The 15,783-nt window shown below is 34.4% G+C and overlaps 1 protein-coding gene across 2 annotated transcripts; it reads right to left on the bottom strand.

The window, feature by feature from the left end:
* Positions 1–5,844: 5,844 nt before the first annotated feature.
* Positions 5,845–13,057, bottom strand: LOC128218980 (uncharacterized). 2 transcript variants are annotated; one of them, XM_052926779.1, is made up of 3 exons: positions 12,988–13,057; positions 7,146–7,322; positions 5,845–6,865 (listed from the first exon to the last, which is right to left on the bottom strand). In XM_052926779.1, exons 1-3 carry the CDS (start codon positions 12,997–12,999, stop codon positions 6,398–6,400), a joined length of 657 nt encoding a protein of 218 aa, XP_052782739.1. In that variant the 5' UTR covers positions 13,000–13,057; the 3' UTR covers positions 5,845–6,397. The 2 variants fall into 2 exon arrangements, with proteins under 2 accessions (XP_052782739.1, XP_052782730.1); XM_052926770.1 differs by lacking the exon at positions 12,988–13,057 and adding an exon at positions 8,346–8,639.
* Positions 13,058–15,783: the final 2,726 nt, after the last annotated feature.

Below are 15,783 nucleotides of genomic sequence, written 5' to 3' on the forward strand. Positions count from 1 at the left end.
GTTAAGGATTAAATATATATTTACTTGGATAGAGGAATACTGTACAATGTTTAAAGAGACATGTCGACATAGGATACACATTAAAATCAACTGCTATTAATGCAAGTACATATAGTTGTAAGATTATATTGAGAAAAGCTCATACATTTATGAGGGTATTTACATCCCAATGGATGAGATAAGAACATATACCTTATTCATAATACACATATGACAATTGAGTTTTTTCGAAAACCATTGGCATTGTTCATGTCGACGGTTTTATCATAAGAATCTCTCATGGCATCGTCGACGGTTTCACCATAAGAATCTCTCATGGCATCGTCGACGGTTTCACCATAAGAATCTCTCATGGCATCGTCGATGGCTTCACCATAAGTATCTCTCATGGCATCGTCGACGGTTTCACCATAAGAATCGCGCATGGCATTTCGTCAACGGTTTCGTCATTGATATCGCTCATGGCATCGTCGACGGCTATAGGAATCGATGATCATCATTTAATCATTCGTGTCGTTGATGGCATCGTTGACGGTTTCATCATTGGTATCACTTATGGTATTGTCGACATTTCGTCGTTAAGATATTGTTTATCATAATTCATCAACAGACCAAGATCTTTTTACAAAACATGTAACTTGTTACAAGGCCCGTAACTCGTGTTTTTAATTATGTTTTAATACTCTATACATTTTCATAATAAAATGTCGCTCTAGACTTATTTACATTGGCTTAAGCTTACGATTATGTTATATCATAAACTATAACGTAATAATGTAATGTAATGTTCTAATCAAATGCAGGGTCTGCTTTCAAATATGATTAACGGCATACGGTTGGTCGAGGTCATGGAACTCTTCTCTCGGTGCCCGCGACGGTGAACAAATGAAATGCGTATTTTTCAATAGATGTTTATTTAGTTATTTATTGGTGCATTCATATATATATCGCGAACAGTTATGATGTGAAACACATAATAAACACCGAAATTATTAATGTTTAAAGAAATTCATACAGTGAAATTGCCCATTACATACAGAAGCAAAACAACACATAAATCTTCAAAAAGATATACTAATTGCAAGACTTGGTGTTCTCGAAGGAAGTGTATCATAAATTTTACAAAACAAACTGTCTCTTCGAAAGTTTAATCAACAGTGTGTCAATTGATATTTTGCAAGGACAAACGCGCTTCGTGAGCGATCACTGAACCATTCTGAGTTGTCTCCCTTATACCATGGTTTATGCATAGTTTCAGTCGTTTCTAAAGTTGGCATCTTCATTTGCTGACAAACAAATACAAACAGTGGTATACAAGTATAATGGCCGGTTTCAGTAATCAATCCTGCATTGTGTCTCAACTCTCAAGTAAAACAACAGACACGAGCTTTTCTTCGAAATAGATACGTTGGAGAAGCCTGTCTTGCATGTCTTTAAAAACGATTTAGGCGTAGTTCAATACCAAAACCGGCCAAAAGAGTAACGCCTTTAAGGTCTTTGAAGGTCTACATGTAAAGAAAAAAAGGCTGTAAACTAGCCAAACATAGCTTAGACTGTACAGAGATTTTTGAACAAATGTGCGTAACATGGCGGTCTGTCCTCATCTAATTATGTAGGCTCTTTTGCTGTATAACCTTGTTTTATAAAGTCCTGACAGAGGTACTTTAATACACACATGGTTTTTGAAGAACGTGGTGATACCTTCAGCAGCCTTGTCGGATTAACCTACTGTTCCTGTAGTAGTAAATATCCTGATTTGTAAACACAAACTTTCATTTGCCATGAAAACCTTGGAGGTTGCATATCACAGACTGGCCTCCAGAATATCTTTGAAATTCCAGAAGAATCGATCAAACATCTGGAGGGCGAATTGAGTGTCCATGATCGCCATCTCTGGTGCGAGAAATTCCACCTGCAATAAGACAGTCAATTCAGAATCATGGAAGATGTAGTTCGTAGCTTTAATGATTAAAATGGATCTTAAAAGTAAACATCACCTCTTACACGTCTTTCAGCTTGCAGTAAAACTATGCAAATTATAAACCGTGTCATATGATCATAAAGGTCAAAACTAATATTCACATTAAAAGTATTCAGGTTCAGCCTTAGTGGTACCAATGTAGCGGTTGAAAGGTTCAGTGAACTGCCGTATCAGATGACCTACGCCCTTATAGTGTCCCCAGTTCTATGTCCGAAACCCTTCACAATCACACTCTCTTGCGATTTTTATGACCGCAGCTTGAATGCCACTCCCTATAACTTTTAGAATAGAATACATTATACCGATTGTCCAGAACATTGTTAAGGTAAACAATTATTGTTTCAATATATTTTTTCATATAAACATTATTTGAGAATAGTCGATTAAATTACTGTACCAATAATACGTTTAAATATACTAAGGATTAATCCAAAAAATAGTAACCACGAAAAATTAAAAAATCTCGTTTTTATTTTCAAAGTTGATTAATTTCTCATCAACTAAGATTCATCATTTGTTTTTGGGTTATAACTTTTTTTTCAAAGGTCGTTCAATGACATAATTAATTACTCAATTGATGATGGAAACCATGAAACTATCATTTATAATGGTTGAAAATCGTTTATTTTTTTATTTTTTTTTTTTTTTTTTATATTGACGTATCAAAGTTATGTCGAGACTAGTGTTTATTTGAATATACTTATGAACATTAATCGCGAAGTTAGGCTTAACAGCCATATTCATTTAATCACTTAATGTACTTTCCCTACTGTGAAGCCTTCGTTCATCGGTTTTGTAATTACATCTGACTTGTACGTATTTTCATCAAAGGCAATGACATTACAGTAATTTAAGAAATTATCAAGGTATTTTATCATTTGATCAGTGAGTAACTGACCCAAAATGACCAACATTCCAATATATTCAAATGCATTGAAATACAAAAAAGATGAGATATATATATATCAATGACCTGTTTTCCGTTTTCCAACTAAATATCAGACACCCTTCACTATTTTTTTATTCTGAAATAATGTGATAGTTCGTTAATGAGTCAACATCGCTATCTCTCTTCCCAAAAAATCCTTAAATATCAAGGCTCAGCTGTTGGTGACAGTGTGACATTGACCTACATCAGGCGAAGCTCAATCGTTGATTGAATTGAACATATCATCACTAAATATAACCATAACTTCATTTCATGCTAGGCAATAATAAAAAGTGGTGGATCTCATTCAACTAACAAGTTTTTGAAAAAAAAAATGCACAAGTTTCTATTTGCTTAACCTTTTCATTGCATAAACGTTTCCATAGTTTTGCTACGTAATGAAATGTATTAAAACTGTTAAAATGGTTGTGGCTTTCTGTTGAATGACTAATATAACATCACTATAATCCGATTGTTTAGAACTTCGTTCACGTTAACAATGTTGCTAACAGCTTTGTTGTTAACCTTCACAGATGAACTATGATATGCTCATACATTTAAGTTAAACAGGTACAGCCGAAATAGTTGGCTCAATCCTTGTTAGAAATACTGCAGATCACAAATGTACGCATAAGTATTCAAGAGCAAAGAAGATTTGACAGTTACCAGCGATGACCTTAACAACTTTGTTAACTTACACGAAGTCCTAAAGATTTGGCCTTGTATGTATTTTATATGTTTGTTTACGGGCAGACTACAAAAGTAAAATGGTAGACTTTCTTTTCGAGAATAAACAATATGACCTCGCGTTTTTTCTAGGGCAATTTCAAGAGGCGGGAGACAAAGCAGCCAAGACGCTTTAGCTCATGGCACCATCGACATTCATATGCACCGTCCACGAATTTGTCATTGGCATCATGCTTTACGTGTGTGTATTATTTCCCGCATTATGTATGACATCAATCAATCAATCAAAATCTTTATTTCCTCCTAAAAGGAGATATGCATACATATGTACAATTATATATATCTAATTTCTAAAGCATTTCAAAGAAACATATCAGCAATGTGTAATTACAAATAAGTAATAATAATAATAACTATTACAAATAACGTGTGACCATACATAATCCCAATTAGTGGGCATCGTCATCATACAGCAATACAATATGTTCGTAACAATTTACACACATGACAGACAGTCACTAATAAATTGGAACGATATCAGGAGAAAGTCCTTATTGTCATTATTGTCAAGCAGTGGCGCTAAAGGTGCACCCATCAGTTTCATAGTAAACATGGATTCGTCCAATTGAAGTATTTCTGATACAAACTCAATGCCGAAACATGAAATAGCGCACACATATTTAGTTCGCAATTCAATTGTTGCTGCACATTCGCTGACTAGGTGAACAATTTTGTCCGTGGTTTGGACATTACAGATTTGACATAAAACAAATGAACTTATCTACGTGTAGGCTATATAAGGAAGAAAAAAAACAATACCAACAATTTTGCTACGCATAAGGTTATTTCTGAGTTCATTTGGGTGCACTTAGTATTGTAATTTATTGTAAGTTATCAGATCTGGGATGAACACTTTCATACCCATTACATGACATGTCAAATAGTTTGTCGATGACTTGGAACAAAGAAATGAGAAATTGGGTATTTTCCCAATTATATCGAAGCTATATTTTGCTTTTTTGTTTCAAATGATACGACACATAATCCCAAGTATCTGTTTTTTAATGTCTGATAAATTGATACACAAGAAACTTCAGAAGTAACGATACCATCATATTAAATGTCTATATATTTAGACCATTATTTCAAAAGAAAAAAGGTAAAAGTAAATAAAAATGTATACAAATAGAAATTATATAAACTATTCTGATTTGTATATCAAAATATGTCATCTCTGGGTTTCTTTCAAAAACAAATGAAATCTAACAACACAGAAATTCTATGGAGGATTGTTTCCTTTGAAACATGATATAAATCATGTGTCCGTGATTTTTTGACTTGTGGTGAAATAAATATTGCTGATACACCTGACCTGTATGGGATTTTCCCAAAACGTTAATGCCAGTAGAGTATATCAGAAGTTATGAAGTTATTTTATCACATAGCCAGTGAGATACCTAAATATGGAAAGCGAGTTAATTTCAGAAAAAAATACTTTAGATGATTTATGAATACCAGCCTTGCAATTTAATCTTCATTTCTGCTGATGTAATACTCGGATATGTAATACAAAAATGATTAATATTACAATATTTTCAAATTCATGGAAAGACAAAAATGAGATAATTATCATAAATAAGCAAGGTAATTTGTGTGACTCCAACATATACCATTATTTTTGTTCTTCTAAAATGATGGCAGTTTGTCATTGAATCAACAACATTTATCTCAACCTTCATCTAGCAAAGTTCGATCATGGGTTCCGAGAATATATTTATGCAACGGATATTTGAGGTATATGAAGCAGTTAAGAATGGTTTGTCATTTCATGTTCTTTTCTACACCCTTAATTATTGTAATGTCATGCCACAATCAACGCCTCTTGATCCGCATTTGCGCAAAGGTACCAAGCAATGATAATGCTTAAAACAGTCTAATTATATTGAAAAAATGACAATTTCCGAATAAAATAATTGACATATTTAAAAAATACTGCCGTCACATTTTCGACAAAACATAATTACTTAAATTGGCAAATGCTTTTGAACAAGTAATAACATTAACCATAACGTAGTTTACTAATCAAGTGGACCTAGTACAAGTTCTCATTTCTGACACATGCTTGGGCTCAAGGAACTCTTCCACGGTACCTTCGTCGGTGAAAAAATAAAAGGCGTTTTTTTCCATTATTTTATTTGTTTCCATATAAAAAAATATGGTAAATACTACATGTATATATATCTTCAATTGCGGTAATAAGTTTAAACATTCAGAGTAATACTTGAACAATTATGACATGAACCAACTGCATTAAAAATAACGAAATGTTGGCAAAACAATAAATTGCACATAGCCGATACCACAGGAACACATTGAACTTCAACAAAGTATAATATTGCAATACTATGAACTGACTGGAATATTTTACTAAATGTGTAACGAATACTTTAAATGTGGTAAATGTGGTAGGTGGGAAATCATTATTTTTTCAAAACGAAATTCCTTATGAATCGCCGTAAATGTCTTGACATCGATTAACTCAGGACGACTTCGTAAGCGTTCAATATACCATTCTGAGTTGTCTCCTCTCGTATTTCCGTCGTTTCTGAAGTTTCTAAACTTTCGGGCCTCAACAGGTAAACAGGTATAATGGCAACCCGAGTTGCCATAAAACCGTTTTAAGAGAGGTATAAGGTATGGTCTAATACTTAGAACGGCCGAAAGAGAAACACTATTTAGTCATAATTAGGTCTAAATTAAGATATATATATAAGGCGGTAAACTAGCCTAACATAGCTGATTTAACGGTCTGGGCACACTTCTGAGTAACTTGGCGGTCTTTTTTTATCTAAGCTCGTCGGTTTTATGAAATCTTGGCAAAGGTACGTACACACCTGGTTTTCGAAGAACGTGGCGATACCTTTAGCACCCTTGTCGGATTCACCAAATGTTTCCCTGTTCGAGTGGAGAACTGGGTTTGTAAACACAAACTTTCCTTTTTCAATAACACCTTGGAGGTTGCATATCACATACTGCCCGCCACTTTCTGTATATGAATAATGGCAAAATGCGGCAGGCAGTGCTGAAAGTTCGTGTTTTGCATGTCCGTCTTTTGTAATGAATGTCATAAAGTCGTCTTTCAGTCGACGTTCTATGACTAAAGCTTCATCCTCTGAGAATTTCTTCCTGAAATTCCAGAAGAAACGAGCAATTATCAGGAAGTCAGATTGAGTGTCCATGATCGCCATTTCTGGTGCAAGAAATTCCACCTGCAATTAGAAAACAAACAAACTTTTGTTTGACCGTTAGACAAGTTTTAAAGACCTTTTTATCTGTTCGTTCAATCCTTAAGTCTAAAATGGCTCTTTAAGTCATACTTGTATGTGGCTTTAAAATATGTAATGGGTGTTTTATGCACACACACCTACACAAAATTTAGTTCGTATAAACTTTACCAAAGGCACGTTGAGAAAAAAATGCTATAGCCTGACGTACAATTTTCATTATACCAAATTTAAAGCCAATCTTAACACAAAAGCTTTTATTTACCTTCGGTTCAACCTGAATGATGTTAAGGTAGGTGTTAAAAGCATCAGCGACCTGTCGTGCCAGTTGACCCAGAGTCTTGTAGAGTCCCCAGTCCCCCGTCCCGCCATGGGTGTGTCTATAAACCTTCACAATCACATTCTCCGGCGACTCGAGCGATCCCCGTCTCAATGCCACACCCTAAAATGTTTGGGAATGGAATTAATGGTATAAAGTATGAAAACAAAGGCTTTACACATAAGGTAGTGCCTCGTATCCGTGCTGAGGCCTTATACGTGACCGAGATTAAAATGGTAACATAGTTTGGGAATGGAATTAATGGTATAAAGTATGAAAACAAAGGCTTTACACATAAGGTAGTGCCTCGTATCCGTGCTGAGGCCTTATACGTGACCGAGATTAAAATGGTAACATAAACATTCCTTTTTATTCCATTGCCTGACTTTTTATGTCATTTGTTTGATGAATATTGGCCAATACGTTATTTCTTTTCAAGTTTCCATAATATTTCCATTCATGTCATTTTATCACGCTTTTGAGAAAAATATAATGACGGATTTCACGAAATTGATTAAAGGGACTACACTCCATTTGATGAAATAACGAGAATTGTCGAAAACTGACATAAACTTGGTATCGATGTGTACAATGCATTGAAACTTACTAACTAAAGTACCACATAGTTTCCAATTAATTTATTTTTCGCAGTTGTTTCGTATTATTGCATTAAAAAGATTACTAGGTTTGTCTACCTAGTAGAATTCATTCCTTATGCGTAATTGGCTAGTCGATGTTATCACGTGATATCACCAAGTTAGGTATATATATTAGGTTATATCAGGTTAGATATTCCATCTGTTTAGGGTAAGCCTTCTTAGCACAGTGGATACAACACTGGAACAAACTTTCTTTATCGCAAATCTCGTGTATAGTCTCTTTAAAACAGTTAAGATGATTAACTACAGTACTGAGACTTATTGATTCTAAAATTAAGGATTATATAGTAAGTTGAACCTATTTCAATTAAGGAAATCTATGAATAAAACCAGCACACAACTATGTCCCTCACACGGAAAACATTTCTCTGTGACTTTCTTTTGTTATTCCGTTTTAACTAAACATGTGATATTTGTTTCTTATTCCTAAGGTCGCGCATCCACAGTTCAATACAATTCCTGTATGTGATATATTCCAAATACAAACCTTAAACACCATGTATTTGCGTCCTTTATGTTTTGGTTTGCAACTGAAATAACAAAAACGTCCGTCCTCTGAAACCCAAGTTCTGTTTTGCGCTTGAATCATTGTAGTTTCTTATACGATATAAATTGTGAATGAGACTTGTTTACCGTTTTGTTTTCTTTTAAATACCCTGATGTTAATTATTCTTAGAGCTGTAGTAACCCGGTTGTGATAACTGGGAAACCCGCTTTCAATTCAAGACATGACTCAGGTCGGATAGCTTGTCAATGACATGGCCTTAAAGAAAAAGAATTCTGGGATTTTCTAATTGTAACAATAACACTTCTTATACGATGAGCGCTTATCTTACCACACGAGTATTTTATGATTAATAATAGAATTACCAAATTAAATATGTATACATATAAGCCCTTGCATTATTTTCAATAAAACAAGTTTTAAGCCAATGTATTTCCACTTTTGCATGGCAACGCTCTCAAAAAAGTCAGATAGCGTAGGGATAAAGTTATGGCTTTGTGTTTTGTTTTTAAGTCAAAACAGCAAAGTAAGTCGTTTATGCTACCATGACATATCAATATATTTAGTATTCAATAATTAATATTTTTTTGTTTTTAATTGTAATCAACACAAATAGATTTCATTGTTAACAACAACTTAAAGTAGGATTTTTATTGTTAAGAGTTAAAAACTCAAGTGTCGAGGGGTTTTGGCCAGGGAGGGCCGGGCTGCCATAAACACAGTTTCCTGCATACTTTGATCAGATTTACCTTTTACTTACGTTCTTTTCTTTATTCAGGATTGTTTTGATAAGAGTGAGTTTTGTGCACGTAACCTGTTTTCAACCCCCAGTAAATTCACATTTTACTGACCGTTCCAAGGCGGTACCTACCAATCCTTGATAAAACATACCTAGTTTTTTAATATAGTATATGCACTGTGCCGTTTGTGGAGTTTTGTGCTGTTGTTCAATTTTTCTTGTTTGTGTTTTTTATGTGTTTTTGTGTTCTATGTAGTTGGAGTTTACCCTGTGCCATTAAACGGGGTTTATGTTTAAACTGTTGGCTACTGAGCTTGTTTCTGTAGTTTTTCACATAAGTAGTGTACGTAAGCGTTTATCTTGATGACTTATTTTGCGTTTCTATGACGAAATATGCTCTCAGTTGAATAACCGTGTGTATAACATGAGTAAAGGAAAAACCAGTTAAAAGCAAAAAAGGCCTACCTGTGTAACCTGTTCTAGTGATGAGCCAAATATCACAAAGCAATGCCCTTTCCCGCGCTTAATGCATTGCAGAAATGTAGTACCTGTCATAATTTACACATGTACACCCGATCATATTTATTATGTTTATAAGTAGAATTCATACTAAGATGATATCCAATAAGAATAAAACAAGAGGGCCCTGAAGGCCCTGTATCGCTCACCTGATCCAATTCAAGTGTGAAATAAGTGTTTTCAGGGCGAGGGCAATTGTGACAGGGGGAGGGAATAAGTATTTTTCAGGGCGATGGAAAGTGCAACGAGAGGGGACTTAATTAAAACAACTTTAGAACTAATTTTCAATGCTACATGTTAAATATTATAGTTGAGGGTATTACAGTTTTAGTGAATTTGAAATGTCAGTCTGGCTGGCTCCTACCTTAGAAAGGATGCGTACTTGTCTTTGTTTGTATATGGTCATAAATGTGGCCTCTAGAGTGTTAACATGCTTTTCCTTTTATTTGACCTGGTGACCTACATTTTGACCCAGATTCGAACTTGGCCTAGAGCTAATCAATATAAACATTCTGACTAAGATTCATGAATATACAGTCATAAATGTGACCTATAGAGTGCTAACAAGCTTTTCCTATGATTTGACCTAATGACCTAGTTTTTGACCACACATGAACTGGATTCAAACTTGACTTAGAGATTATTAATATAAACATTCTGACCAAATTTCATGAAGAAACATTTATAAATGTGACCTCTAGACTGTTTACAAGCTTTTCCTTAAATTTGACCTGGTGACCTAGTTTTTGACCGCGCATGACCAAGATTCGAACTTTTCCCAGAGCAAATTAATATATACATTCTGAATAAGTTTCATGAGCATACAGTCATAAATGTGACATCTAGAGTGATATTAAGCTTTTCCTATGATTGACCTGGTGACCTAGTTTTTGACTGCACATGACCTAGATTTAAATTTGACTTAAAGATTATTAATATAAACATTCTGACTAACTTTCATGAAGATACAGTCATAAATGTGACCTTCAGAGTGCTAACAAGCTTTTCCTTCAATTTGACCTGGTGACCTAGTTTTTGACCGCACATGACCCAGATTCGAACTTGACCTAGAGATTATTACTGTTAACATTCTGACCAAGTTTCCTGAAGACACAGTCATAAATGTGACCTCTATATAGTGTTAACAAGCTTTTCCTTTAATTTTACCTGGTGACTTAGTTTTTAAACCCAGATGACCTAATATCGAACACTTCCAAGATTTTATTGAGGGTAACATTCTGACAAAGTTTCATTAAGATTGTGCCCAAATTGTGACCTCTAGAATGTTAATAGTCAAATTGTTGACGACGGACGACAGGCGACGACGGGCGACTACGACGAACGAAGGACACAGTGCGATCACAATAGCTCACCTTGAGCACTTCGTGCTCAGTTGAGCTAAACACAAAACAAAAAAACTATACTTTTAAGGAAATTTGCTTTCTCTTAAACTTTGACGTCATATCCGGCACGATGACGTTCTAATTTGTTATATGATCATGACGTAATTCCCAGTTTCAATTGGAAAATGTAATGATGTTTTCAATAAAATCTTCATCATAAATACAAAGTGAAAAATAAACGCATAACTTGCTAGAATATAAGCAATTAGCAAATGTTTTGCCAATTAATTTGTTAACAAATATGTGGAGTGATATATTTTCTAACAATAGAAATAGAGCAATGTCATATTACACATGTGTACTACAGAAAATGCGTGATGGCTATATTCAACCGAAACAAGGTATACCAAGTGATAAAAAAAATTCGTAATTTCGATATAATTTTTCCTTTCCGAATGATATTTCGTAATTTCGTAAAACATTTCGTAATAACAAATATTAAATCGCATTTTCGAAATAATTTTCGTAAATACGTAACATAATTCCGCAATAACAAAACAAAAATAAGTGTCGGATGTCACTTTACGGGCACCGTAGAATAATTTATTTTTATAAATTTGGATATTTGGTCTTTCTAATAATAAGAATCATATGCTATCAAAATGGAGTGCTAAACTTTCAGAGGCATTTAATTAAAAGCTACCACAATCCTATTTCAGGTAATACATTGGCCGATACCAATTTTAAACATACACATACTTGTTCGTATTTCTGTTTTTTTAGAATAAAAACAAAATGAAATCGTACTATACAGATTAAATGTATTCTGACAGTATGCTATTTTTAAATGACTGCTTCTTAATATCATTGAGTATACATGTAGGAGTGGTTTTAAAAACAAATATTGATAGCATACGTTAGGAAAATTAGTTTTATCATTATGACCTATTGTACTTAACATGTAATAGCTAACTTGCGCGTTTTATCAGTAGTGATTTTTGTTCTTCTGTCCGTTCCGTAACAAGTGTTATCTTACACCATAAAGATGTGGTAAGTACTTTAGTTCGGTGCGCATTGCCGTAGCTAAACTTAAGACCTACAACTTCTCTGAGGATTTACCCAGCTGAAATGTACGAAAAATCCAATAAATTCTGAAAGTTAACGTATTTCCCTTTTTACCATTGTGATACACATGAAGAGATAAACAATTGCATTGTAATAATAATGAGACAAAATGTACAAAAACAAATAAACTATTGTGAAACACGAAAACAAAACTGATAAAAATCAAACGTACGTTGAAAAGAAATACCATCTAATTATGTATTTTTCACTTGTGGGTTTAGGGGTTTAGATGGGTGTTGGCGCACGGTATATTTGACTCTTTCGGGGTAGACCGAACCCCCACATGAGGTTTGAAATTCATTCTGATTTTCGATCCATCCCAGCAACAAATATTAAATCCGCCCATGCATCATTATCAAGAATGCGTACCGACTTCCTTCTTACAAAAAGTTTTAAAATACTTGACTAATTAAATTTTGATTTTGCTTATCAAATAAAATATAGTACCATGAATGAAGTCCTTTGTAAGCCATGCTATGAGGTTTTTAGCTCGAGTTTAATGCAAACATAGATTTCTGGCTTGATCACGTTTCTTTGTTTTTGAGAAATTCCCATTGTTTTCAATTTGTACCACAGGTATAAATAATCATTAACAATGTCAAATTAGGTATAATCATAATGTATTTGATATTTCTTATTGCCAATTTTATTTTTGTTTTTTTACGTTACAACCTTTTTTTTACAGCATTTACAATTAAGTTCCACAATGAACAATAAGCAAACACAGCGTTCTGTTACTCAACCTGACTTTTTAGCTAAGATAACTGTATCATAAACGTAAAATTTAATAATATATTTGATCTTAAATGTACTTCAATGCCTTCTCTGCATAAAGGATCAAAGGTTATTCAAAAACAAAAAAGAATAAAACGGGTGTCAATTTCTCCCCTTGACTTACCCCCGCAGACATGTGTAATAGTGGTGTTCACCCAGGTACATTAAATCCGTTGACGTCAAAAACAATATCTACGTCTGTTGTTATCCCGAAGTGTTTGTATGGCTGCGAGTTGTGATCAAATATTACACACTCTGAGCTACTCAAGTTGGAAAGAGCGCACAGGTTTTGTGTGAAGTATATGCAGTCTCTACCTAGAAGCAGCAGTACAGACAGGTCACTTTGTGCAATAGGGATGGCTCCCATTGTGTGTGTGTGTGTGCGTGCGTGCGTGCGTGCGTGCGTGCGTGCGTGCGTGCGTGCGTATCAGGTATCACACTTACTTTGTATTTCAAGTGTAATGTTCTTTGCTCCTCATTTATAGGAGGAAAATAAAATATCTATCTATCTTAACAGAGTCAAACGACTTCTTGTAATCGATAAAAACAGTGAAGTCTTCTATTTAAGACAAAAGTAAACAATTCACTAAAAGCAGCTTAAAATGGTAATGCCACGAAAGTTATCTGGATCATTCATATTGTCTCTTTTTTTAAATTACGTTAAATTATACTTTTTCTCCACAGTTCAGGGCATATTCCAGAATCAAAAATGATTTAAACAGCTGTCAAATCAAATCTATAAATTCATTATCATTACAATATTTCAAATATTCATTCATAGTATTATCGAATACGACTGTGCTTCAAACGAAGTCACGCGAGATTGTCTGTGATTGCTGGTTCTTTCCTGGGACACCAGAGGTGGTCATTTTATACGGACAGTCGATCTCTTCATCTTCAATTTATTGCACGGTTAAAAATACACCACAACCACATAACATTCATTCGTTATGAATGCAAACAAATAATAATAGCGTCAAGAGTAAAACATCATTATAAATGGATACGTCAGTGTCCACATACTGAAACATCAAGCCTTGGAGCTGTCAAAAATAAAACAGCGAGGGGTTAATCGTAATAAATGAGTGGGTCAATGTCTATCAAAATGAAAAGTCCAAACTTGGAGCTGTCTAAATAATACAGGAGTAAAAATAGAAAAATACATGAGTCGGTCAGTGTAAAACACAATGAAAAATCCAACAGTGGAACTGTCTTAATAATACAGGAGTAAAAGTAGTAATACATGAGTGGGTAAGTGTCAAACACAATGCAAAATTCAACAGTCGGGCTGTCTAAATAATACCGGAGTAAAAGTAGTAATAAATGAGTGGGTCAGTGGCAAACACAATGAAACGTCACACACTCGAGCTCCCTAAATGATACAGAGAACAGTAAAAATAATAAATGGATGTGAATACAATTGTTTATCAAACCGTGGAGCTTCTTCGAACAGACAAGATATAATCCGTGCCGTTCTGTAAAACCTATGTTGTAATGGACTAGTTGAACCAAGAACTCACATTTAGACCATGTCGTATGTGTAGTATGCAGTGAAATGATCGTTGGGAATGTTGCGAACTAAATAGTTCGGGCTGACAGATACAGATATCCTATCATGCATATGGAGCTTGAAAACCGCGGATATAACACTTGTAAAAAAACAGTCGTCGGATTCTTTGATGGATCTTCTACGTTGCATAAGAACACTTGTTGTTCCAAATTTGTGGGACAGTAGATTAACGTGGTGACTAAATATAAAAATGTTCTTAAATGGATAGTTAAGGTATTGAGCGGTTACAAATGATTTACGGAAAGTCATTCGGACAGGAGGATGGCATGACAAAAAATGCATCTGTTAACCCCCCTCAAATTTTATGGTAGGGAATAATAAGTGTGGACTGACAAAAATTGTTATACAAATAAAATCCAAGTGTGTTTTTCCTTTGATTTAGCCCTGTCATTGTCAAACAGATTCATAGCTTTACTACGTAATAAATTATTATATTATTCGTTAAGATAGTTGTGACTTGCTGTTGTAGAACATCCATGCGTATAATAAGACTTGATATATGTAAATTTATTTTACATGTGTGTATTTAGACTGCGAACGAAAATATCGTTTTTTTTGTTTAGATGGCAAAGGTATAGTATATATTAAGGACACTCTTATATACATATGCGCATTTGACTAGGATTGGTTCTGTAAAATGTCAACGAAAAAAACACATGCCAGAGTTAAGACAAACATTATAAAGCAAATGATATTTATACAGACAGACTGGAACGTATGGTTGTAAGATTTCATTAAAAACTGCACATTTTATGATCATAAATTTCTATAGTAAACTATTAGGGAAACAACTCGTGGTGCACATTAATGATACTGTCATAAGGTTTTAGAGTTTTATAGTTCCTAATACTTTCCTATTGAGCACGATGCCATGCTTTGTCATTTAAATTATCGGTGTTTCCAAAAGAAGAAATCGTTCTGTCATAGCATTGCCGCCGCTCATAGCATCGTCATATACATCGCCAATGGCATCGCAAGGGGCATCGTTTACACATTTGATATTGGCATCGCACATGACATCGTGGACCACCAGAGGTATTATTGTAGGTTTAATCATTGGTATCGCTCATGGCATCAACAACAGTTTAATCAATGGCATCAATCATGGCATCGTCGATATCGTTAAATCATTTGTGTCGCTCAAGGCATCGTCTACGGATTCGTCTTTGTTATCGCTCATGGAATCGGCGTCGGTTTCGTCACAGGCATCACTCATGGCATCGTCTACGGATTCGTCTTTTGCATCGCTCATGGCATAGTCGAAGTTTCGTCGTCATGATATTCCTTATCACAAATCGTTAAAGATGTTTATTTTAACATGTAACTTGTAATTGAGCACATGTCTTACAC

Source organism: Mya arenaria, chromosome 2 (assembly GCF_026914265.1).
Source record: "Mya arenaria isolate MELC-2E11 chromosome 2, ASM2691426v1".
NCBI classification, from domain to species: Eukaryota; Metazoa; Mollusca; class Bivalvia; order Myida; family Myidae; genus Mya; species Mya arenaria.